Here is a 27,562-nt window from a genome sequence, read left to right as displayed (position 1 = left end):
GAGTGAACTGGTCTAAAGTGCAATTAAAAAGTCCATTCAGCAGTGTTTGCTGCCCTTGTTCTGGTAATATCCATGCGTATGGAGGATATCTTATCCCTGAAATTTCTCCTGCGATGCAAAATCATTGGCACTTGGGGAAGGGGGGTTTATTAACCTCAGTAGTGGAGAAAAGTGTCTTTGGGTTGTGCTGTTTTTTTTTTTATGAGGTCAGAAAAATACATTATTTCGAGGAAACCTTTTTAAGTCTGACAGGTGCAATAAAATACGTTATTCATCAACCGATGAGGGACGTGTGGGGATGTGAAGATTGTTAATACCCTCAATGAATTTGCCGGCCACGTCAGAGTCAAGGTGTCACTTTTTTCACCAGGTGGTTTGTGTTGCACTGGAGTGATGACAATAAGAGAGTGATCTGAGAAGGCAACATTCGTAATTGATAAAATATTTACATTAATCCCTGTGTAAACCAGATCAAGGGTGTGGCCATGGTCATGAGTTGGGCATGATATTCAAAAGAGATACATTTATCTTACTATTTAACCTAGTGGAGGCTGTCCCCCCACCCGTCCTTCCCCGTCTCATGGAATAGGTAAAATCATTATTACTTCAATAAGAGCAGCCGATGCATTAGTGTATAACTAAGTTTCTGTGAAAACGTCTCTCTGAGATTATGCCATTGACTAAAAACGTTTTTTCTTTATTTAAGGACCAGGAGCCAGTTGCACCACCTTACTAAGTTCAAACTTAGCCTAGTCATAGCTTAAATGGCTTTTGAACTTAGTGTGAGGTGGTGCAACTGGCTCCTGGTATCTAAATGTGCCATTCTTAGATCCTTAGAGTTGTGACGCAAGGACGATTGTTGAATAGAGGGCACTAAAGTGACTGTTATATTAAATCGGACCTACAGTACCTACCTACCTACCTACCAAGGGCGCCGATACTGTGGGTGCCTCGGGGCTAAAGCACCCAGGAGAAACGACGAGCACCCATCACAAACTCATCACTCATCAACAACTCATGCACTGGCCACGCATGCGCGCGCGTGTTGCGTACCCAGTGATCAGTGGTTCTCAAACGTTTTCATGTCAAGGACCCCGATCAGTACAAAACGTTCACACACCTGGATTAAAAGTCCAAGAGCAGGAGCGTAGGTGAAACGGAAAACATCTGCAATAAAATATTACCCGCACACTGCCACTTGAACAATACATGAAGGATATTTATTAAGCAACATTTCGGTCACTACAGAGCAAAACACGAAGGAAAATAAAAGCCTGGATATCGAGGCTACTACTAACAGGCATGACTCAAACAAACATGTTGAGTTACTACTGCATATACACCATTGGGTCAGGATCAACCAATCAGGGTTGAGCATGAGCATACTGGCAAAGAGGTACAGCTTGTTGTGATACTCAGTGGTCAATGAGTGACAATGACATCATTCAATATGACGCAAGCTCCTCAAGAATACTCACACATCATTCTGAGAACACAGAATTACAATGAAACAAAGAAATACAAAAAATATATATGAATTTACATAAATCATTTACAAGGAAGACAACAATAAAATTACAAATTTAAGAGACATACAGTAACTAAGTCCAATTCTTGTGTGGAGAAATAAAGAGCAAATACCATGAATGCAAAAACAAAAGAGGTGTGTGCAGGGCAGGAGGGAAACGCCAGAGTTGGAAGATAATGTCCTATGAGGCATCAGGAAGTCTTGTCAGGTTATCAAGGTAAGTTACTATGGGGCTCCAGTAAGACATAGATCTCCCTGGGAACTTTCCCATGCATATTTGATTTTCTCAAGGCTTAAATGTAACATCACATCTTTCAGCCAAAGGTCTGGTTTGGGGGAGAGTGGATATTCCCAATCTAGGAGGATTCTCCTCTGTGCCAGTAGTGATAAAAAGGCAATACCATTCTGGACCATTTTGTCAGATCTTTAGGGGGTACCCCAAAAATTCTTACTTCAGGACAAGGTTGCAAGTTTATATTGAACATTTCCGATAGAGATCTGAAAATGACAGTCCAGTAATTCTTTAATCAAGAGCATGAGCTAGGTTTGCAGAAGATGCGTGGCATCTGTCACAAATATATTATCAACACTGGTATACATTCTAGATAGTTTGGCTTTACAGTAATGGGAACGATGTAAACTAAATGCTCCCCTAGTTCCCCTTCCCAGCCTGACTTGATCCTTGCAGGAAAAAACAGGTGGTTGTTGCATACATAGACTGTAAAAAAGAATGGACAAAGTGACACCATTGGTTTCTACAGACCCGTTTTGGAGCCTGTTTTTCAGTGATTTCAAATCCGCCATCTTTCTATATCCGGTCCGAAATGCTACCAGAAACGACTGCTATTGGCTGCAACCGCAGCGAGGGCGGTTCTTCACCCGGTAGAACCAGTAGAAACCCTAGAAACATATCCTACTTTATCATTCATTTTAAAATGAATGGGACCATAACATACTAAATGCCTACTGTATCATGATGATTTAAAAAAGACTGAAAGATTGAAAACATAAAGTGTTTATGAAAAGGTTTACTACGGTAATAAAATCAAGTGTAAAGTTCACCCAAAACCTCATTGACTTGTATTGAGATTATAATGTATTGCGACCGGTAGAAGGTGAAATAGCAACATCTCTTTTTGAAGTCACAGTCTGAATTTTCAATTCAAACTGTGACTTCATATATAACGTATTATTGGTGAAGATCCATTAGATTTTATCCACATGTGTCGTGTTCAGTTTTCAGGATCTGAAACAAAGTTACAGAATACATTTGAAACACAATGCTTTTTTCTTATTAATTTAGAGTAGCCAATAATTGGTCACCCCCTTTTTCTCCCCGATTTAGTCGTTGTGCCAATTGATTCCTCCCCATGATTTCTGTGTTGTCACTGCTGTTGTATCCTACTGACTCACCTGCCAGTGAGGAGCCCCCACCGGGAGGACATAGAACCTTCGTCCTACCCCTTCCACCTAACCCTCCCCGCCTGGCTTTCCTCCCCCGAACACGGACCAATTGTGTTCGCATAGATGCCCAACAAAGCCGGATGCACCATGGTGGATTCGAACCCACAACCTCTGTGGTGGTGGGCTAACAAATCAAGCTGTTCATATGAATCTGAAAAAACTGCAACTCCTAATTCCATAATCAAACTAAATGAAATGAGATTAAAATCCTTGGATTGGATCTATAAAAAGTATATACTGTACCATTATCCTAGTCATCAAGTTGGTTGATTACGCCATAGAAGCTTGTGTTGCCTATAAAGATAAACAAGAAAGCATTACATTGTGCTAATTTTTGTTATTTCAAACATTGTTTCAATTTAGTTAATTACTCTGCTAATTAGGAAAGATTAACACAAAGAAACTGACACATTGTAAGATGATTCCAAAAAGGACTTTCATTGTTTATTAATGAAGATTTGTTCATTCAAAATCAATATAGATTGAGATTAGAACCAATTGTCAGACCGTGCTGCAGTGGGCAGTAAGTATCATCAGGAGCCCCGCTTTGATTGGTCGTCAGGTCTGCAGCTGAGCCCTGATTGGATCCTTGAAACGAAAGGGGTCTGTAATTAAAAAGAGATGTATTTAACAGAAATTAAGTATAAAACATGATGGAATCTACTACTGTCATGTTGATGAATAGACAGAGATCAATACTGTACTTACATGTAATAATCTGGATCTGTAAACAAATAAAACAAATAAGTTGTACCATAAATATTTGGGTTTTAGGCCATTTCTCCTTCATGCGACAGCTAAGGTGGTGACACCTTGTTCACACAAAGCAAGTGATACATCTGAACATGAAAAAATGCATTCCACATTTCTATATGCCATTATAAAAAACGAATTAAATTAGATTAAAATCCATAAAAACAATAAAAAGGTTTATACAATACCATTTTCATAGTCCTCAGGTTGGTTGATTACGCCATAGACACTTGTGTTACCTAAAGTAAAAACAAATAGCATTAATGTGGTGCTTATTTTTATTATTTAAAACATGGTTTTAATTAAGCTAATTATTCTGCTAATTAGGAACAAATAACAAAACAATGACAGACTTCAATGTACTTGTAAAAGGGACATTCATTGAAGAATTAATGAAGAATTATTTTAATTCAACTTTTAAATTCAATTCAATTATAAATTCATTTAGATTGAAATAAGAACCTAGTTGACCTCGTCAGAAGATGATTGGTTCAAAGACTGACCGTGCTGCAGTGGGCAGTATGTGTCATCAGGAGCCCCACTTTGATTGGTTCCCTGAGACTGAAGAGTTCTGTAATTAAAAGAGATGTATTTAACAAAAATGAAGTATAAAACATGATGGAATCTATACTACTGTCATGTTGATGAATAGACAAAGATCAATACTGTACTCACATGACATTACCTGGATCTGTAAATAAAACAAATAAATAAAATACAAAGTTTCACCATAATATACCATAATATAGTATTATATTATATATATAAACGTTTATATTGCTATACCATGGTACTCAGTGTCTTTAATGGAGAGTTGCTCAGTGATGGTAATCTAGATGTAATCCATCTAAAGTAGAAGTACTCACCTTTGGATGTTCTGGATCGACACACCAGAACCAGAACGATGGTCAGTAGAATCACAACAAGAAGTCCCACAATCATTCCCACCACATACGTTATACTGGGGTCCCAAGATGATCCAGATACTGTCAGCAAAAACATGTTATAAAGCATTGACTGAAGAAATACTGACATACATACTGTACAATGTACATAGATTTAGCCAACACCCTATTCTAGACGCATAGCCTTCAGCCACACTGTAAAAACATTTACAAAAACGTTTTAGGCCACTGTCATGTTATTTTCTTATAACAAAGCTAATTAAAATACTCACCAAATGTGTCCATGGTGAGTGCATCACTGTATTCAGTGTAGTAAACTGGCTGTCCTCTCCCTCCTCTGCACCAGTAGACTTCATCTTCTGACACACTGATTGATCCAGTAGATAACTGAACACCATCTTGAATGATCAGTGAGTCTGTGTTGTTTTGGTACCAGTAGTATTTCCATCCAGATGAGCCCTCCACAGAGCAGGTCAGTGAAACACTCCCCCCTACAGGTATGCTCTGTTGGTCAGCTTTCAGAATGGCCTTTGGTTTATCTGTTGATCACATTAAGAAGAAGAAAATAGTTTCGGGCAAATAAATTGTACGAAAGCGACACCCCACTCCCCGGTGTGTGTAGGGCACGGAGTCATGGACACACATCAGTGTCAGAAGGGTTGTAGTCGACGCATGCCGAGGAGTCAGACGTGTGCATTTCCCATGTTGTCTTGCGGGTTGTGGGCAGTAGTTGGTTTGCCTTACGTTGGAGTGGTTGGCTCACTGAAAGAAAACTACTAAGTTGAAATGGCTGCCAAGGCGCTTCTTTACTATTGGTTCACCATAGAAGCGTTGTGTCAAAACACACCGCAACCTGATGCTCCATCCCCTTGCTCGCTTAGAATGGAAGTGAATGAGATGCTGACGCTTCTATGTGTGGCCATGCTTTAACCACTTAAACCCTCTAGACTAGGGGTCTTCAACGTTTTTCATGCCAAGGACCCCTTAGCTGAGAGGGAGATGAAGCAGGGACCCCCACTACATGTTGTATAAAATTGTGTTGCAGATTAAACTGTTTCATAGCTTCATAGACTTTGTTTGACAGCACCTTCATTACATGTTATGTAAATGAATGTTGTTTGTATGCACATAATCTTTTCTATTAATATGTTGGATTCATTTACATTTTCAGACATTTAACCACTTAAACCCCAGTAAACTTAACCTTTGGCTCTGTACTTGGTCTGGTCCTTTTTCCCTCTACACCAAAACTCTTCACGAGTTCCTATCACACAAAGATTTGGCGGCCCCCCTGTAGTAACTCTGAGGACCCCCTAGGAGTCCCAGACCCCCTGTTTAAGACCCATACTTGACTAGGTAAACTGGACCTGCGTTGTTTCTGTACTTGGACCACTTTTTTCTGTCAACAGCAAATCTCTTTGGCAAAAATAGCCGATCAACAAGCTCATGTTGTAAGCTTCTATATCGGCGATTTTTTTGCTAATGTTCCCCCCCAGAATATGAATGCTGGTGTGCAAGTGGTTAAGTATTTGAATGGAAGCAATTGTGTGAAGAACATACCGTACCTTTAAAAGACACAGTGATGGTATCGCTGAACTTGGACACTTGCTGGTCTTGCTTGTGTCGACCTCTACACTTGTACTGACCACTGGGAAACTTCACTAAAGGACTTATTACGTATTCATGTTCTTCCCTGTCAATCTTGATAAAGTTATCATTCCTCGACCATGAGTACTTCCAGTCAGAGACACTTCCTTCCTGTATCGTACAGTTCAGAATAAGAGTCTCTCCAGTGAAACTCTCAGGCCAGTCAGGGTGTCTGCTGAGAACAGACGCAGGCGCCTCTGTAGAAGTAACACACACACACACGCACACGCACACGCACACACGTTAATTACACAACTGAAAGCTGAAATTGCCTAATATGTAAATTACCATGAAATGTGTACAATATTGTCTCTGAACAAATTACAGGTGTGAATTTAGGAAGCTGCTTTAAGATTTTGATTGATAGTTGTTTCATAGGTATCAAACTAACTATTGTATATATTTTATATATTATACATCACCAATGACTGTGATAGAAACTGAGATGCTATGTGTGTAGTACGGTGGGGTTCCTCTCCCTCCTCGACACAAGTAGCGTCCGCTCTCTGAGACATCGGTGGGCTGGAATGTGTACGTGGACAGGGTCGTCGCCACTGGTCCAGAGTTGATGTTGTCTTTGTACCAGTACAAAGACCATCTGTCTCTAGGACTACTGTCTACCACAGTGCAGGTGAGGGTCACACGGTTTGACGTCCAGACACTTGTTCTGTCTGCATTCAGCCTGGTCGTTGGTTTAGCTGTCATTTATAGGACAAATAAATGTAATAGAGCTGTGTAACTATTGAGCCTCAGTATTTCTCCAAACTGCTACAATTGAAAAACAGATCAGAAAAAAGAGATCACAGCAGGAAATAAGAAATAGGGAACCTAGTAAAATAAACACATATTGAACCGAAAAGTTAATTATAATAAATATGTCAAATTCTCAATGGATGGAATGTATATATTGAGACAGAAACTGCTGAGGAAAGGTCACATCAATAGAGAATAAAATGACTCATGAGTAATGTGATCATGTTCATTGGGGTTGTTCATCATGAAATTATTTTCAAATAGGTACTTTTTGAATGTAAGAACTCTTTCCACCCTTATTTACAACATATCCTGGCAATGAATGAAAGAAATGAAAGAACACATTTTATTAATGTGTGGATGTATAATCATAACCTAACATTGTTGCAAAGAGCTTAGATTTATGAGAATGAATGCAAATGTGGCTTAACCCCTGATCTTAAACATAATGTCAGTGGTTACAAAGTATGATCTATGTCTTACCTGATACATTCAAAGTGATTTCATTGCTTTGTTTTATACTCCTTGAATCTGTTTTATTAACACCAGTACACTGGTATTCACTTTGGCCTGACACTGCTTGAACTTCAAATGTGTTGTCATCAGAGTATCTGCCAAGTTCAACACCATCTTTGTAAAGGATGTACGACCAGTCAGTCTCCTGTCCTACTCTCACGTCACATGTGAATGTAACAGTTTCTCCAGTAAACATCCGGGGCCAGCTGGATTCCTGGGTCAGAACAGCTTCTGGTCTCTCTACACAAACACATAGAACACAAACACACAAGTAGAATCAAATCAAATGCTACAAACAGCCTTGACTGTCACTAAACCACAGTAACGAGCACAATGTGACTTAATAGACATAATAGAAAGCTGACAGAAATAAGTCATAATTGAGAGGATGAGGAAAATGTGATGGAAATATTACATTGACCGAGTGAATCAATATAATAAAAATGTAATCAATCTTTACCTTGACTGTGACCATAGGAGAGGCAGCTACTCAGCACTAAAAGACATTTGATGAGACAATATACAGTTGAGTGAGTGAGTGTGCGCGCTTGTGTGTGCATGTGTGTGCATGTGTGCATGTGTGCATGTGTGCGTGTGCGTGCGTGCGTGCGTGCGTGCGTGCGTGCGTGCGTGCGTGCGTGCGTGCGTGCGTGCGTGCGTAGACAGTTACAGTTGAGTGTGTGTGTGTGTGTGTGTGTGGACAGTGGTTTGAAAAAAACATTGAAAATCTTTCATAGTGTGACAATAACAAGCTTATAATTGGAGGCTGCACATAATGTTAGTTTCAAGCTTAGTGTTGTAGAATAGAATGTAAAAAACACATTGAAAAAAAACATTTGCAATAATATTCTGATATCCAACAAATATTTGGTAGGTAGCCATAATTTGTTAATTTATGTAAAAACAAACAATCAATTGTGGTACCATAAGACCCTACAAAAAAAAGGGTGTCTCTAGTGGCATTGTCACGGTTTGGTCTGTTATTTTTGTTACTGCTAATAGTCAATTAAAATATGGTTTAAATGATAAATATACAGCAAGGCTAAAACATTGGTCATGATCCTACATAAGATCCAACAACATTGATTCCATTGACTTGGCTTTTAGTGTATTTGAAATCAGAAACTTATTTTAAGTGCAGCCATGTATTCTGTAATTGAAATGGTTCAAATACTAGATTAATAGATCTGCTGGTAGCCTAATAATAGTGATATACTCACAGAGGAGCACACAGGCCAAGGTGTGACCCATCCTCTACCGTGATGAACGGCTCTGGAAAAACCTTTCTACTTCCTATCTACTGTGAACTTATAGCTACTGATGAGAGAGAGAGAGAGAGAGAGAGAGAGAGAGAGAGAGAGAGAGAGAGAGGGGGGGGGGGGGGGGCTGGGGGAGAGCATATGAGATGTTACCATAAGTTCAGCATATATTTGCCAACTTCTTCTTTATAAATTCTGGTCTGCTCTTCCTTCCTCGTTTTTGGAAGAGATGAGATGAAAGAGGAGATATCAAAGATGACAAATGATGTGTACTGAAGAGATAAGACGAAAGGTCACTCACGTATGCGCACGCAACACATTGACACATAGGCGTCAGTTATTGCCGCTCCGTCATTTTCACTCCCTAAAAGGCACGCATTGGAGCTTAAAAAAATATTAGAATCGAGGTTTTGGACAGCTGCCTGGTTTTAATGCCAAGGACCCCCAAATTAATATGTGTTTGGCGGTGCATCCCCATCTCAAAACATTTTAAAATAATAATTAAATAATAATTAATAGCTGATGTATATAGGTGTATTATATAGGTTAAAAGTGGTTAAACTGATAGTGATTTTTTGTTACCAAAATTTTGCGAAGGACCCTCTGGAACCCCTTCAAGGACCCTCGGCCGAAACAAATGATGGCATAGCCCTAACACTACATATTGCTCTCTTCCTTCCTGGAGAAAAGTAACTCCTATGTGAGAATGATGTTCATAGACTAGTAGCGTTCAAACACCATAGTCCCCCCCAAACATGAGCCCAAGCACAGGAGCCTATAGGGCTCAACCCCAGCATGTGCAGCTGGATCCTGGACTTTACGTCAGAATGAGGACAGGTGCCTTCTTCCCTCCCTAAAGCTAAGAAGGATGCTATGGCCTTTGTCACCTCCCTCCCATGCTCATTGGATAAGAGATATCCTATATTTTCTTAAATTGGAGAAAATTAGACTGTCCCTGAATAGTAGGCCTACAGTATGGAGTCCTTTCTTCCAATATGTGCACAGGATAAACTTTCCTTTCATTCCAGATTAGGATATTGTGTGGGTCTGGTGGGGAAGTGTTATTAGGGTGTCGTGACGGAAGTGTTTTTTTGCGGTTTGCACTGTAGATTTTCTGTATGGCTCAGCTGACTGATGAGTTTTTTTTTTGTTTAAGTTCCTGTTTTTGGTTTTATGTATTGCAGTTGTTTTCTTTTACTTGTATCTTATTTCTTGTAAGTCTTGTAAGACTCTTGTCCTTTGTGTTTTCATTGGGGGGGGATAACAAAAAAAAACGTGTAACTGTTTTTTTCTTAATTGGGCTATGAGGCAATGCAATGATATATTTTGTTGATACGTATGCATGCAATGAACAAACGTTAAAAAAAGGGGTTGTGGTGCTTGTGTGGCACAGTGCCCACCACCGCAGAGTCTGGGGGTTCGGATGCACCATGGTGGTTTCGACCGTATATTACTAACACAATTGGCCGTACTGGGGCGGCACCTGTCAGCATGGGAGTGTTGGGCGGGAGGAGCAGGACGAAGGCTCTCTACGTCCTCCTGGTGGGGGCTCCTCACTGGCAGGTGAGCCAGTAGGATACAACAGCGGTGACAAAACACAGAAATGTGTGTGGAGGAATGAATTAGCAGCCTACTGATCATTCATCAGTTGTTTTGTTCACAAACAGAATTTACATTAGGACATAGTTTAGTTTAGTTTAGTTTAGTTTAGTTTCCCAGTGAGCCATAGCCGGCTATTAGACCTCCGTCTAAAACAGGGTTATAACTGGTCTAACAGTGAAAGTTTTTTAGACGTTTAGGCTTAGCCTAGACGTTAATTAGCTGTTTTTTAAGCATCTTTTTTAAGCATCTACATATATTTCAACGGATATAATATAGACGGTCTATAAATAGACGCGTAAAAAACAGCTAATCAACGTCTAGGCTATGCCTAGAACTTTCACTGTTATACCAATTATAACCCTATTTCAGCCAAGCCCTTAGACGTATTTTAGACGTCTAATAGCCCGAAAAATGCTCAGTGGGTTAGTTTAGTTTAGTTTAGTTTATGCAACTTTTCGTTGCATTGCAACGCGTTGTGAGCTTGTAGATTGGCAAGTTCCGAATTGGTAAATAGCCACAGACCACAAAGGGGTGGAGTGTCACAACACAACATTGAATGAGGAAGCTGCACATTTCATAATTTTGTGAAACACATGAAATGTGTCTGTCTTCTTTGCTTCAACAGACACATAAGGTATTTCAGAGTATATATTAACAACAGAAGAGCAATCAACTGGAAACTATCTTTCTTCAGAGATAAATATCTTTCTGATTAATTATACCGTTCAAATACACCTCCATTAGTTACTGTTCATCCATGTCAATAAAAACATCCAGTGGTGTTTTTGGGATGTGTTGTTGGTCTTCAATCCACATGTTTATTACCTGGTAGTAAAATGAAAAACAGTATTTACAGGGTGTGCGGTCGTAAAAAGGGTGACGCTATGAATTACACACATATGACATGATCATAAAATTAAAGTGGTTAAACTCCTGAAGACTCAGAAACAAACCTGACGTTTGACAGGAAACGGATATAAAACCTCTATCCACTTCTAAAGGGTGATTTGTACTTAAGTTGTGCGCCTGTAACAGATCTACAAGCTCACAAGGTGTAACGGTGTGATGCGTTGTGACCTTGTAGATCTGCTATTTTTGGTGTGTGACACCGCTGTGCAAACAAGTATAACAGGCCCTTAATGAAGTTGATATCTATCTATCTATCTATCTATCTATCTATCTATCTATCTACAGTAACTGGTTTCTTATTTCCCCAGTTTCTTGTTTATGTCCCAATGGTTATACTGTAGATCAGTGGTTCTCAAATATTTTCATGTCAGGAACCCCCAAATGAATTACACATTTGGGCGCAGACCCCCCATACAATATTTTTTCAAAATAGCAGATCTAGAAGCTCTTGTAGCTTGTAGATCGGCTATTTTCGAATAGGTGATGCATAATATGCATTTTCTATGCACATGCTTTAAACCTATATTATAGGTTTAAAGTGGTTAAACAGATTTTGATGCTATATTAACACATTTTGCCAGGGACCCCCGGGGGGTCCCCAGACCTCACTTTGAGAACCACTGGCATAGATGGTACCGTAAGCTAGAGGCACACAAGTTTGAGGCCCAGGACAGACAATAATATAATAATGATGTCTCCTGTCCTGTCCTCATCACATGTACAATGGCGACTGACCGTTCCCCGTAGCAAGCCCCAGGCATGGTGTCCAACTGTCCATTACAAATGTCCTTCTGCAAGAAGACACTCAACCCGTCACTCACCCGTTGTCAGACTGAAGTAGAGATTCGCTTCAACGTGCCGCACAGCGGAAACGGCCGATGTACAAGCTCACAACGTGCCACATTCGCGGCACGTTGTGAGCTTGTACATCGGCTGTTTTTGCCGCATGACTCTGTTGTATGACATCTGCGTCGGACGCTTCAAACGCGGAAGGTTTCCCCATTCACTTCTATTATATGAGAAAAAAAGAGGCAGAGTGTCTCGTTGCAGCGCGTTGTAGTCGCTGAATTGCGTGAAGTCCGGCACGCGTGAAAGCGTCGGGTTCAGCTGAATGATTAGAGAGCACGTCTGGGAAGTCGAAGGTCCCAGGTTTGATTCCAGGCCCCTGCAATGTGTCAAAGTGTCCCTGAGCAGGGACACTTAACACTGCTCCCCAAGCGTTGTACCTTGCTGCTCACTTCTCCTAGTTGTTGTATAGGATGGTTAAATGCAGAGGACAAATTTCACGTACGTGCAAATATACAGCGACAAAAAGACCCCAAAGACTGGGGACCAAATTATTATTATTATTATGTTCAACATGAGTGAACCACCAACCAGTAGGTTGGCTTCCAAGTGTGTTGACCGCACTTGGAAGCCATTTCACTTGTAGGTTTCTTTCAATGATCCAACACTGCAACACTGAACTACACACCGGAAAACAAGCACTATGCCGGCACTGCCCACAGTCCTGCAAGACATCATGGGAAATGGATGCGTCTGAAAGTCTCAGTTGGCTGAAGGAAGTCCAGCCTAAATCGGGCTTAAAGTAAGACTATATACACAACTGTACATGCACACATGATCGTCTGTGTGGCCGGCTTCAGCTGTTGTGCGTGTGCGGATCCGGTTTCAGCCGGATGGCCCAGGAGTTGGCCGAGACGAGGTTTCCGCGGCGATGGACGCGGCAGGTGTAGACGCCCTCGTTGAAGTGGTTGGCGAGGACGCGCAAGTCTCTGTCCTTCAGTATGATGTGACCCGGGACTGAAACCAGCAACCTCTCTCCATCTTTATACCAACTACACACACACGCACGCACGCACGCACACACACACACACACACACACACACACACACACACACACACACACACACACACACACACACACACACACACACACACACACACACACACACACACACACACACACACACACACACACACACACACACACACACACACACACACATTAATACTGAGAGCTTCCCACTTCCCAATACTTTGAGAATTGTGGTAGCACTTTTGAGATTTGTGTGAAAAAAAATGCTTTACAAATAAAACATATTATTATTATTATTAATAGAACCAGTTCTACTGGTGTTTTGATGTTACTGTAACAGCTGCGTTGTGTGATTCCACGCCCCCTACAGGTAACCAAGGTGAGTTACAATGACAAACTGTTGAGGAGTGGAGATTAGAGTCATATAATTATTTTGACAAAAACCTTTAATGGAGGGGAAATAACCAACAACAGTGTGTCCAGACTGTCCACATATTGTAACGTTATGCATCAATAAAACTGTCATACAGTTATATTATAATATTATAACATATTATTATATTTATATATATTATATATTATATTTGGATGCAAGATATCACCCAATGCAGCTTACATCAGTGGTTCCCACCTTTTATGCTTGGAGCCCCCCTTCTTACATGTATGACACAAGCAAAGCCCCCCCACACACACACGCGCACGCACGCACGCATTTTTCAGACATGTTAACCACTTAAACCCTAAACTTCTCGTACAAGGAATAGCAAACCCTATACTTCTCGTACAAGGAAAGCAAAACTAATGCCGATCTACAAGCTCACAACGCGTCGAGATGCGACTTGTTGTGATTTGTAGATCCACTATATTTGTGCTATTTTTTAATCAAAATTATCTAGAACTAGACCATACCCGTAGGGGAATATGAGCACCCAAAGTGTGCAGTTTGGCTTATGCGCTGAGAACAGACAGTTTATCAGGGATCGAAAGTGAGTAAGTGAGCATGTTACTCGCCCGCCGCGGGTCCCGTCGCAAACACACACACACACACACACACACACACACACACACACACACACAGATCCGTAACGGCCGATCGACACCAGGCTTTTCAAAGTGAGCGTTTGCGTACAGCGCGTTTGTTTAGATCCAAGTGATTATCAATGATAGCGGCTACACCAGGCGCGCGGATACGCGAGTCGCACATACGCAGACTTTTAAAATAGGACTGGGTCTAAAAGTGCGCGTGTGCGTATGTGCATCGTGTGTGCGCGTGTGTGTGAAGAAAGTCTGGTGTGTTTACTTTCCACAGTAAGAATTGCACTCAGAGCGTGGGCGGGGTCTATGGTGTGGAAGGAGGCTAAGTTGCCATGTAGGACTATTGTAAGCGGTTTAGGGCCAATATTGGTGGTATTGTGTTTTGGCGTTGGTTGAGAAAGTGCAGGTGGGTGTGGGGACGTGTTGTGAGCTTGTAGATCGGCTGTTTTCCAAGAGGCAAGGTATATGTGTGAAGGCGCTTCGTTTGGCCTTCTTTTCATAGACCTCGTTGCTTGTAGGGTTTGTTTCGTTTGGCCTTGTTTTCATAGACCTTGCTGCTTGTTTCTCTCGCGAAACCTGGCAACGACGCATGCGCAGTTTGATCAAGAGTCGACCCAAGACAGAAGACAGCTACCACCGTCCGTGAGGTTACAAGAATTATAGTAGGATTTGGGACTGATTTGACCAAAGTCGGGATTTTGTGCAACATGTTTACCCCTCAGGTTGGGAAACACTGGATTACATCATCATGCTGTTCAGTGTTCTGACCTGACTTTGGGCGGGACGCGAGGGTTTTTGGTTCCACAGCGGAAGCCCACCACCTTCCCCCGAGGGACCAGCTTCACCTTCACGTTGTCCGGAGGAGGGGTCGGCGTGGCAACCGCGTCCAGGGGTTCTGACAGAAAGAGCACACAAACAGGAAATAAATGTCATACCACAGACAGATGGAACATTTCACCCATAATCCATCTGGTTAACAATCCAATCAAAAACATGACAATACATGAACCAATGAGAGACACAAAAACATTACACAATCAAATACAATCAAGGGGTTACAACAACAGTACACAGCAGAGGCCATGGTGTCAAGTTCAACTAGAATTCAAGGCCAGGGTCTTCAATAAAGATGTTCTAATCTAGAGCCTGGGGGCAGTCGCCGCAAAGGCTCAGTCAACGTAATTTTTTTGCCTAGTTCTAGTCACATCCGGCAGCAACTGGATGGCTAAATTCCCATCGAAAGGAGGTGTCATTCGCTGCCGCCATTTTGATGACATGTATTTTCGTGTACATCTTTTATGCTATGTTGATGAATTTAATACCATAATGGAAACAAGTCCCCAGGACTTTTTGCGTTTAGCCTTAATTTAGTTTTTAGTCTTACTGTACCACGTACTGTTTACATTTCTGACTAATCAATCAATCAATCAATCAATCAATCAATCAAAAATAACTCTAGCTGGAGTGTGACAGTGTAGGAGTTCAACTAGGTACAGAGGAGCCAGCCCGTTTATAGCTTGAAAAAACATACAATAAAAGCTTAAAATCAATTTTGAAACGGACAAGGAGCCAGTGGAGTGAGGCCAAGACTGGAGTGATGTGGTCACATTTGTTTTTTACCAGTGAGGAAGCGAGCAGCTGCATTTTGAAGGAGCTGCAGGCGCCTGAGCGGCGACTGGACAATGGCCACACATACAGAGAGTTTACAGTAATCAAGCCTTGAGGAAATTAGGGCATGAATTACCCTCAATAGGACTTTCAGGGATTGACAGATCTTAATCTTGGCTGAAAGTCTCAGCTGGACAAAGCTGGTTTTGACCACAAAGCTAAACTGTTTATCAAATTTGAGGGTGCTATCAAAAGTCACACCAAGATGCTCTATAGAGGAAAGGATCTCAGAGTTTAAAGGACACGGTATCAACAGGAAAGACAGACAGACAGACAGACAGAATTCTGCATCTGCCTCCAGAATCACAGTTACTGGCCACGCAAATTAATCGGATATCGGATTCCGGCCAAAATGTAAATATCGTGCATCCCTACTGACATTGTCATACAATAATATATACACTATATCGCTCAAAAATAGTAGTAGCACTACTAGTGTGGTAGTAATAATATTAATAGTGGTAGTAATACTAGTAATAGTATTCTAACCGTAACAGAGGTCACATCGTTGAGGACAGTTCTTCTTCATAAAACTCTTTCTGCGTTCACAGAATCCCAGCCGAGCCCATGGCTCACACACCCGCTTCTTATCCAGACAGCCTGGAAGACACACACACACACACACACACACACACACACACACACACACACACACACACACACACACACACACACACACACACACACACACACACACACACACACACACACACACACACACACACACACACACACACACACACACACACACACAGAAATAGCATATGTACATACAAGCTCGCAACGTGGCACGAAGCTTGTACATCTGCAATTTTTAGATAGCCACAGTTACAAATTTAGCTGGGGACCCCCTGGAACCCCCCTCAAGGACCACACTTTGAGAACCTCTGATTTATACTATTAGTTCTTTAACTTGAGAAGGACAGCAGTTGAATATAATCCACCTCTTAAAAGCGACAGAAAGCTACTGTATGTAATCACATGTCTCTATAATCCCAAAGGCACCCCCCCCCCTCCCACAAATAGAAGTAATAAACAACATCAAGTTACATGCAATTCACTCATAGTCATGTAATTACTTTCTATCAGAGATCTCTCCTTCCCTCATTTAGACATGGCACCCTCTGAAATAATGGAAGCCACGAACACATTTAACCCATTCAATCCGGGAAGGCATCTGCAAATGTCTTCTAAATCCTAACAGTTTTCTGAAATACTTGTTGCTAATGCTAATGTTGCTGTAATATCAGTGGTGCTCAAACTTTTTCATGTCAAGGACCCCCAAAATGATATGTATTTGGCCGTCGACCCCATCTCAAAATATTTTGTTCCAGGGACCCCCAGAAGCAAAGATTTGATTTAGAAATGTTCTCTTTAAAAGATTTGCACACATTTTCACGATTTTTCAAAAAGAATAGCAGATCTACAAGCTCATAACTATGACCTATGAGCTTGTATATCTGCCATTTTGAATACCCAAAGTATAAAATAATGGTTAAAGCTAAAATCTAAAATGACACAGATGCCTTCCCGGATTGAATGGGTTAACCTATTTAACCCATATTTGCTCCACCAATCTTTGAATACATACTGTATATATGTTTTAAAGTTAACATTTTTAACTACGATCTGTGCTTCTGGGGGTCCCTGGAACAACATATTTGAGATGGGGGTCCGCGGCCAAATACATATCATTTTGGGGATCCTTGACATGGAAAAGTTGGAGCACCACTGATATAGCAACATACTGTTAAGATTTCAAAAACATTTTAGATTTGTATTTGGCCGCGGACCCCCATCTGAAAATGTTTTGTTCCAGAGACCCCCCAGATGCAATGATTTGAGTTACAAATGTTCACTTAAAAAATCACACCCTGTGTGAAGGAAGCGGTGCCTTTGGGGCGGGGCTTAACTCATTTCAGTTCGTCCCTATTGGTGGTCTGAGTCCACTTACCAAATTTGTACTTGGTAGCATGCTGCAAACTGGAATAATGGCTGTTTAAAGCCCAGCCAATGGGCAGACAGAGGGGGCGGGGCTTAAGTAATTACAGTTTGTCCCTATTGGTGGTTTTAGTCCATGTCCAAAATTTGTACTCCGTAGCATGCTGCGAACTTGAGTTATGGCTGTTTAAAGGCCAGCCAATGGGAAGACAGAGGGGGCGGGGCTTGAGCAATTCATGCTCGGCCCGTATTGGTGGTCTAAGTCCACATACCAAATTTGGACTTGGTGGCATGCTGCAAACTGGAGTTATAGCTGTTTAAAATCCCGTGCTCATCCCGTGCTCATACGGGTGGACGTCCCTGGGGGTCCCTGGACCCCTCTTTGATAACCGGTGGCACGTGTGGCAAATGAGAGGAGAGATGGCATAGGCAATCTCCAAGTCCGTGTGTGTGTGTGTGTGTGTGTGTGTGTGCGTGTGTTTGTATGTGTTGCTTCTTTGCCGTGCTCATCCCGGGTTCATACACACAGACACACAGACACACAGACAGACACACAGACAGACAGACACACAGACACCGAGTCAAAGCCACGTATAGAGCGGTTGGCAACGCTAAAAAATATATATTCAAAGATTTGCAAACATTTTTCAAAAAATAGCAGATCTACAAGCTCATAGCGCGGCACAGATGAGCTTGTCTATCTACTATTTTTGAATAGCCAAAGATATCTAAAAATGACACAGATGCGTTCCCGGTCTTAATGGATTAATGAAATGGCACCTCTGATCAGGAGCTCCCTCTCAGTCCCAGAACTGAATGTACCAGACTGAATGGAGGAAGTTGGACTATACGGCTTATGTTCCCCCAGTGTTCTGGGAAGAGTCAATGTGACATTAGATCCTGTCCAAAATTCTGCAATTATGAAGCACAAAAGTCTGGGGAGCGTATGTGTTGTTAATACAAAAAAAAGAACCATGTAAAAGCCCAATATGCCTATCAGAAAAATGGTTTGCAATTTGTGCGAGTTTTATGAACTGATTGAATGATAGGCCAAACATACTGACTGAAAGTGCAGGTCAAGATGCCCTTGGATGTCAGGACAGCCATGGTTATGCCAAAAGCACAGTTCAGGTCATGTCAAATATGATGGATTAAATGTCAGAAATGATGGATTAGACGTGTTTATTTGATACCGGAGGGAACATAGGGAGGGTCGTATAGACAGTTTGGAACAGACAAAGCCGTTTAGAAGATGCATCCCAAGAGGTGTGAAACAGACTGCAGCCTTGCGACCTATCTCTGTACAATAACTCTAATCTTTAATCAACATTCCTGTTAGAGCCTTCTGTATTTTACCATTTCTCAGCCTACAGTAAGTACACCCGGAAAACCCCACATATATATATATATATATATATATATATTCATTAAACCTTCTTTATTTGCAGACTGTTGTATCTGCATTTACAGTACTTATACTGTAAATACAACCATTGCTCACAGCAACAATGGAAAAAATGTTCTTTTAAACTGAAAAATGGTCGTCCTGTCCGAAATCAGACGACAGACGAAATCTGGATCAAAGTTCTGTTAATTTCCAGTTATATTTCCTGCTTGTCCTGCCTGAGTTTTAAAGGGACTACACCATGAATTTAAAAAATAATAATAATATTTAATATCATATTGTTTATGTCCCTGAAACGTTTTTCAAAAGGTTTGAGCCTAAATCAAGCCTCAGATATACTCATTCCAACTAACTTCTCTCTGGCTTATAAAGCACTTTCAGCTGCAATACCACATTGTCCTGTTTGGCACGGGGCGCTATTGAGCCAGTTTGTATGCATGTTATCTCCTGGTTCTGTGTGGAAAAAGTAAAAAAAAAAAACTGGGGTATTTTTGGGGATAGAAGAGAGGTAGGGGAGACCAAAAACACACAAAAAAGAGTAAAATTAGAGTTAAAATTCATGGTGTAGTCCCTTTAATAATAATGTAGAAAGCAACGTGGAAATAATATAAGATAACCTAACCTTAACCCTAACCTCAGTAAAAACCATTCCTGCCAGGGAGCCAATCAGACACAGGTAACGTATCCTATAACGTTGGTGAATCCATAATGACGCCTCCCCCTACAGCAGGTTTTGGGGTGCAGCAAACTTGAAATAGCTGAACCCCCGTTTGGTGACTTAAGGCCAATTCAGGTTTGGAACTACGTGTCTCACAACCCTGTGAGATTTGAGCATTCGTACTGTCTGCGACTCGCCCACAGCCTCGCCAGAAAAACGTAGAACACAGACCGTAGAGTCTCTGGATGCCCCAGACGTCGTCCTGGGCGATGTTCCTCTGGCCCGTGTAGGTGGCGTTGGGGTGCATCAACGCCTGAGGGTCCCTGCTGTGCCACAAGCCCAACGCATGGCCGATCTCATGGGCTGCCACCTGCACCAGGTCGTTTAACCACACACCTACAGTACACAGAGTGGAAATCACACACATCAGATCTGACAGACAGACAGACAGACAGACAGACAGACAGACAGACAGACAGACAGACAGATCTGACAGACAGAACGACAGACAGACAGACAGGTACCCTGTCTCCAGCTGAAGCGGGACTTTCCCAGGATCCAGAACTCATGGTTGTCAAAGTGGATCTCTCCTCTAGGGGGCAGGAAGGCGTGGGCCAGCTCCCCGTTCAGACCATCAAAACATGGATGGAGTGGAGAGAACCAGCAGTCTGTGTGGTTGAATGTATAGAAACCTGCACACACACACACACACACACACACACACACACACACACACACACACACACACACACACACACACACACACACACACACACACACACACACACACACACACACAGTTGAAATGACATAATTTTTGTGTGCAGAAAAAGAAACACATCTCCAAGCTAACAACTGACCGACTTATCGACTAAGGTCTGTGGATTTTTACCTGTGATGTTTTTTGCCTCATGGGGACTAACTTGTTATGTGGACCTGGTGTGGTTCTTTTTGTACCGTATGTCTAACCTCATGTACCATACATGCCTGCTGCTTATATGCTACAGTGAATGTATATATAGGTAGATAACTTTTAAAAAATCTTTCACATATTTCCTTTTATGTTTTCTTCCATGCCCCCCCCCCCCCTTCTTTATTTCCTGAAAACAACATAATGATGGAGCTTGCGTTCGGTTGGCGCAGTGCTAAAGTGCCTGCTCACCACCACGGAGGTTGTGGGTTCGAATCCACCGTGGTGGTGCATCCAACTTTGTCGAGTGTCTACACGTGTTCGAGGGAGGGAAACCAGGCAGGGGTCAGGGAGTCTCACCGATAGTGATGTCAGCAGTGGCGTTGGGGTCAATGAGCTCAGAGAAGGTCAAAGGTGAAACATCACTCCATTTAGTGAAGGCAATGCTGATGGCTTTCCTGGTGTCGTCCTGGTTCAGGGTGTTGGGGAACTTAGTGATCCTGACAGATAGACAGACACACACACACACATAATTTGTAAAGTTCGTGCAAGCCTTCAAAAACATCCGGCAATGCACTGCACTACAGCCTAAAAACGTCAACAAAAATGATCCAACTGTACAAGGGTAATGTAACGTTAAATCAGTTAAATCAGAGTGGTTGAGAGTGACATGAAAAAGATCAGAGCATTTAACAAGGTTTGTCCGCACAATGACCAGTAAAGAAAGGACAAACTGTCCCAGTGTGGTGCTGGAAATTAAACATGATCCGATGGCTTGGACATGTCCTCAGAATGGACCAGGAGCCACATTCCTAAAGTAGCCTTGCGATGGACCCCACCTGGAAACAGGAAACGAGGGGGGCCAAAAACAACCTGGTACAGAACTGTGACCGCAGAGGCAGACCTAACTTGAGGCGAGACACAACATGCTGCACACCATAAACTAGAATGTTTGAAATGTTTGTAAACAAACGTGTATTTCCAGGTAGAATCTCTATGGATGTTTTCACAATATATCAAATAAAGTGTGCAGAACATTAGCTATGTCTAGCTTTGTCAACCTGTGGATCTTTAGAACAAAATAATGTATTTCTAACAGTCAATAACATTACCATAAGTGTCCTGTTCTTCCAGAAATAAGGTTAATGAATAATACTGTTCCATTATGCGACACTGCCGGCGTTATCTAGCCTGGTAAACCCTCCCTCCAGAAATCTCATTTGTAATTTATTTCAGGAGTGAGTCTGGCATGATCCATTCGCTCACTCACTCGAACTCGCCACCTGATTGGCCAACTTTCGCTGTCAATCACAGAACGATGAGCGACGACGCTGATAGGCTCGGTTTTTTGGTAATGCGCTAGAAACGCCCATACAAGCCTTCAGGCCAGACTCCTTCCTGAAATCAAATGGAAATTAGATTTTCCGGAGGGAGGGTTTACCAGGCTAGGCGTTATCTACCTGGAAATACATGTTTGGTTGTGGTGGTGGTGATGATATGATGATTGGGTCTATAGGAGCAGATGGAAGCAGATGCTGTAGTCACAGCCTTATGTTCCACAGGGAATGTAGAGGATTAGCTAAGTAATTAAGAGGCTGGTGCATTGAATAACAACAGTATACCTGTAGAAACATCTCTTATTTATAACTATTGACTCAAAATATAAAAGAAATAAGCAACAAAAGATGTAAAGGTGAGGATGAAGAAGCTAGAAACTATATAATGCAATATACAATGTACACTATACAGCAGACTACTGTATATGGGTAGATCAATAGACTATTCAATAGAGACATGTTGATTAGCCTGGGATCCAGCCTGCTTCACTACGTTCGGCGGATTTTTTTTTCTCACTTTGTTTCTCAGTCTGGAAAGCCTCATATCTCCATGGGAGGCGGGACATGCCATACGGCTGAAAACGAGCCGTGGCTTCTGATTGGTCTGTGGTATGGGGCACGGGACAAAAATACCAGTGTGATCGTTGTGATTCGTGATTTGTTTGAACATCCAATCAGCAACGACGTTGCCTACGTAACATATCTGTATGTCTCTCTCTCATACTCCACCTGATCTCACTTGTATGTTAGTTACCTGTAAATTATGTTGTGGTGTTGTAGGGTTACCTGTATCTTCCTGTTGTCATAGTAACCTGTAAGTGATGTTGTGGTGTTGAAGGGTTACCTGTATCTTTCTGTTGTCATAGTAACCTGTAAGTGATGTTGTGGTGTTGTATGTGTAGGGTTACCTGTATCTTTCTGTTGTCATAGTAGGGTTACCTGTATCTTTCTGTTGTCATAGTAACCTGTAAGTGATGTTGTGGTGTTGTATGTGTAGGGTTACCTGTATCTTTCTGTTGTCATAGTAGGGTTACCTGTATCTTTCTGTTGTCATAGTAGGGTTACCTGTGTCTTTCTGTTGTCATAGTAGGGTTACCTGTATCTTTCTGTTGTCATAGTAGGGTTACCTGTATCTTTCTGTTGTCATAGTAGGGTTACCTGTATCTTTCTGTTGTCATAGTAGGGTTACCTGTATCTTTCTGTTGTCATAGTAGGGTTACCTGTATCTTTCTGTTGTCATAGTAGGGTTACCTGTATCTTTCTGTTGTCATAGTTACCTGTAAGTGATGTTGTGGTGTTGCCAGCGGTGGCCCAGTGGGTTGACGGCGTACCGTCTGATTCTGCTCAGCTTCAAACCAGAGACAGGATGGACCAAACTGAACACCTCTACTGGAGACACGCCACTGGAACCAGTCACCTGCACCAGTAAGACAATAACATCATGCTCTCTGTCTCTATCTCTACTGGAACCAGTCACCTCGCACTCATTCCCAAACAATGGGTTGAGAGTTTGAGACCCATTTTTGGGTCACGGACCCATTTTTATTGGTTGTGAATTGTGTTTTTGTTTTTTTTTACGTTTCCTAAAAAAATATATAAACATATATATATATATATATATATATATATATTATTATTATTATTATTATTATTGTTAAAAATAAATAAAAAAATCTAATATTTTCCAAAAGAATTTAAGAAAAGAATATAAATAACCTTTAAGAAATAGAGAAAATAGTCCCGGACCGCTGACCTAGTGGTCCGGGCACTTCGGCTCTAATGTAGCCTGACAGCGCATCGGAGGTTCGAGACCTGTTCCCGACGATCTTTGCTGCATGTCTCTCTCCATCTCTCTCTACCTGTTTCCTGTCCTTCTCCACTATACACTATCAATAAATGCAGAAAGGCCCCAAAAATATCTTCACAAAAAAGAAACAGCGAAAATAGCAGATGTACAAGCTCACGGCATGTCACATGAGCTTGTAGATTGGCTATTTTCACAATTAAACATAATGTATATTTGAAAGTTTGGGTCCCAGGCAGACACCAACTTTAACTTTTGGCTCTCAAACTGAAAAAGTTTGGGAACTCTGCCGTATCCAGACAATCTTTCCACAGCGTGTCTATGTGGATGACCCCACTATAGGGTCAGCTGCTGACGTCATTCTTTAAGAAAAGCTCTCCGCCCAGGATTGCTGCTGCTGCTCGTTTGTAGGTTGTTGCAGCCCTGGCACTCGTCCCAGCACATTATACGGGCGTATTGATTGACATGGTCAGCTGACGTGCTAGAGAGCCCCATTGTGAATCCAAGTCGGTGCCTTGGTGAAGCAAACATCGGCCACGCTGAGTCTGCAGGGGCGGGGGGGGTCGTAGCAGTACGCCATGCAGTCATACGCCTCATCATGGACGGCGAGGACCACCTGTGATTGTCACAGTCTTGGCTGCAACAACAGGAAGACTGAGACTGTCTCGAAATGCTTGCCTGTCAGACTCTCTGCCAGGACACTATTTGTACAAGTTGTCCATGAGCAGCATTGAGAGCAAGCCTGTCTGTGTCACCCAAGGTCACTAGTTGCAGGGGTTCCAGGGCGGTCCCAGCTAAAATGATCGATAGCTACTAGCTAGGAACAAAAAAAATAACCCTTACAGCATCTGTAACTGTAACTGTCCTGTGGCCTAATGCAGACCAACCTGGGGGTCCTTGAAATGAAAATGTTTGAGAGACACTGGTGTAGTAGTAGAGGAGTAGTTCTCAAAGTGGATTCCATGGACTCTCTGGGTTCCTTTAGGAGGGTCTATATTGACCCTCACAGGTCTGTAACTCTGACAGTGACGGGTCCATTTGGTTCCATTTGTACACTGTCAGAGTCAAGGTTAAGTTTGAGAACCATTGAAGTAGAGGACTGACCACATGCTCTGTGAGTTGAGTTGCTTGGACCCGAGTTCCAGTAAGACTGAGTCCTCCTGCTTTGTCTCTCATGAAGTACACCCCCCCCCCCCCACCCACCAACCCCCACCCCTGGGTACACACAGGACGCTGCCTGGTTCAAGGGTGAACCAGGACATTCATGACTAGACCACTAGTTAACAGCTATCAACCTCAGAGACACCTTTCCTCACATACCTACAATATCTGGAAAGAGTAGAACCAGTAGTTATTATGATAGAACCAGTAGTAATAGCAGTACGTTATAATAATACTGTATTCATGATCAATAGTAGCAATGATACTGTATTCATGGGTTCTGATAGTAGCTGTAATTAAACACAGCTGATAAAGGAGATATTATGAACGTGGCATGACAGGAGACCGAATGAGAAAGTACGCCATGAGTTAATTTCATACAGATGTGGGAACACACACACACACACACACACACTTTCATCTCCCTCTCTTTCATCATTTTTTGCACATTCTCTCTCTCTCTCTCTCTCTCTCTCTGTGCTCAAATATCTGTCACCCACATGTGAACTCACTCCCTATCTCTCTCTCTCTCTCTCTCTCTCTCTCTCTCTCTCCCCTCTCTCTCTCTCTCCCCTCTCTCTCTCTCTCTCTCTCTCTCTCTCTCTCTCTCTCTCTCACACACACACACACGCACGCACGCACGCACGCACGCACACACACACACACACACACACACACACACACACACACACACACACAGTCAGTCACAGACACACTGCAGGCATATGCACGGGCGGACGCGCAAATACGCTAGTGCGCGCACGTACATACACACACATCATTTGGCAAAAAGAGAAGTAGTGACAGCGTGTAGTAGTAATGTAGTGTGGTCTTACCGGGCTCACAGCAGCAGGTCCACACATCAGCCACAACCATAGCAGCAGCACGCCTGGTCTCACTGAGGTCCGCATATCAATCTGTCTGTCTGTCTGTCTGTCTGTCTGTCTGTCTGTCTGTCTGATCCAGTCAGCACATGGTCTGTCTGAACAGAGGTATGTGTCCAGTCCGGTAGATAGAGGAGCTCACGACTCGCCTCACACAAAAAAAAGTTATTAAAACTGTTAAAACGTACTGTAAGTAACTCTGTAGAGAAACTACTTCCTCTCATTCAACTAGAACAAATGCGTTCTGAACAAGAACCGACTTCACACACATCCAACTCTCTCTCTCTCTCTCTCTCGCGCGCGCACTCTCTCTCCCTCTCTGTCTGTGTATGTGTCTCTCTCTCTCTCTCTCTCTCTCTCTCTCTCTCTCTCTCTCTCTCTCTCTCTCTCTCTCTCTCTCTCTGTGTGTGTATCTGTCTAGTCTCAACAGTGAGTGAAGCGAGTGTCAGAGGTGCGTTGGTTGGTGCAGCGGGGACTGACTGGGAGGGACGGGGCGGAGCAGGTGGATGGAAGGGGGGCAGAGAGAGAGAGGGGGGGATGTATAGTGAGGAGAGGAGTGGAGTGGAAAGATGAGAGACACAGAGACAGAGAGAGAGAGAGAGAGAGAGAGAGAGAGAGAGAGAGAGAGAGAGAGGTGAAATAACAAACATCCTTCAAAACTTTTTTTTTAAAGAGAACTTTTCAGAGTTTTAAAGTTCACAGGTCAGGTTTGGTTTAGAATTCATGTCAACTATAACCTTTGATGAAAAAATAGGATTTTTCACTGTAAAAATACTGTCCACAATAGCCTATGTCGCAAGTTTCTTCAGCATCATGTAAATTACATTTAGTTTTGTGAAGGCATGCCCCTCCGGTTATGCAATACCCATGGCTATTGTAGCCATTGTGAGAGTATACCATTGTTGTACCTGTTGTCATAGTACTTGGAGGCCAGTCTATGACGTCAGTACTTCTACTTTCAGCTAATTCTCATGAGGGGTCGCCACAGCGGATCATCTATTTCGATCTGGTTCTTTTATCTGCGTCTTCCACTGTGACTCCTGCCACCTGCATGTCCTCTTTCACTGCATCCATAAACCTCCTCTATGACCTTCCTCTTCTCCTCTGTAGCCTATACCTGGCAGTTCCACATTCAGCATACTTCTCCCAATGTACCCCTCATCCTTTGCACATGTCCGATCCATCTCAACCTCGCCTCTCTCTTATTACCTGGGCTGATCCTCTAATGTAGTCATTTCCTTCCTTGTCACTCCTAAGGAGAATCGTAGCATCCTCAATTGTGCCACGTCCAGTTCCGCTTCCTGTCTTTTCGTCAGTGCCACCTTTTCCAAGCCATACCGCATGGCTGGCCTCACTATACCTACCGTCTTATACATCTTCCCTCTCACTCTTTCTGGTACCTTTATGTCACAACTCACTCCTCGACACATTCCTCCATCCGTTGCACCCTGCCTGCACTCTCTTCACCTCTCTACCACACTCCCCATTTTATTTTGGATAGTTCTTCAGGTATTTAAAATCCTTCACCTTCACCACCTCTACTCCTGGCATCCTCACCATTCCACTGTCCCTCCTCTCGTCCCTTGGGTCCTCTGATTCTTTT

At 42.4% G+C, this 27,562-nt stretch overlaps 3 protein-coding genes across 3 annotated transcripts; all 3 read right to left on the bottom strand.

Moving 5' to 3' along the window:
* Positions 1-1,223: 1,223 nt before the first annotated feature.
* Positions 1,224-4,715, bottom strand: LOC311050463 (uncharacterized protein). Its single transcript, XM_084064549.1, has 8 exons — positions 4,612-4,715; positions 4,421-4,436; positions 4,249-4,316; positions 3,934-3,984; positions 3,701-3,716; positions 3,500-3,597; positions 3,236-3,286; positions 1,224-2,774 (listed from the first exon to the last, which is right to left on the bottom strand). Exons 1-7 carry the CDS (start codon positions 4,685-4,687, stop codon positions 3,243-3,245), a joined length of 369 nt encoding a protein of 122 aa, XP_083920675.1. The 5' UTR covers positions 4,688-4,715; the 3' UTR covers positions 1,224-2,774; positions 3,236-3,242.
* A 190-nt stretch (positions 4,716-4,905) lies between these two features.
* Positions 4,906-8,817, bottom strand: LOC311050522 (B-cell receptor CD22-like; the record flags this gene model as incomplete). The annotated part of the gene is made up of 6 exons (XM_084064607.1): positions 4,906-5,189; positions 6,216-6,494; positions 6,720-6,995; positions 7,534-7,806; positions 8,027-8,062; positions 8,787-8,817. 6 exons carry the CDS (start codon positions 8,815-8,817, stop codon positions 4,906-4,908), a joined length of 1,179 nt encoding a protein of 392 aa, XP_083920733.1.
* A 3,473-nt stretch (positions 8,818-12,290) lies between these two features.
* mmp23bb (matrix metallopeptidase 23bb) lies at positions 12,291-26,276 on the bottom strand. The gene is made up of 8 exons (XM_084063942.1): positions 25,912-26,276; positions 23,388-23,527; positions 21,134-21,273; positions 20,388-20,555; positions 20,095-20,259; positions 16,349-16,459; positions 14,960-15,086; positions 12,291-13,174 (listed from the first exon to the last, which is right to left on the bottom strand). The coding sequence occupies exons 1-8, from the start codon at positions 25,984-25,986 to the stop codon at positions 12,979-12,981; spliced, it is 1,122 nt and encodes a 373-aa protein (XP_083920068.1). The 5' UTR covers positions 25,987-26,276; the 3' UTR covers positions 12,291-12,978.
* Positions 26,277-27,562: the final 1,286 nt, after the last annotated feature.

Source organism: Gymnoscopelus microlampas (assembly GCF_963454915.1).
Source record: "Gymnoscopelus microlampas genome assembly, chromosome: 8".
NCBI lineage: Eukaryota > Metazoa > Chordata > Actinopteri > Myctophiformes > Myctophidae > Gymnoscopelus > Gymnoscopelus microlampas.
The sequence above is the reverse complement of the archived record's forward strand: the minus strand, read 5'-3'. Positions and strand labels throughout refer to the sequence as shown.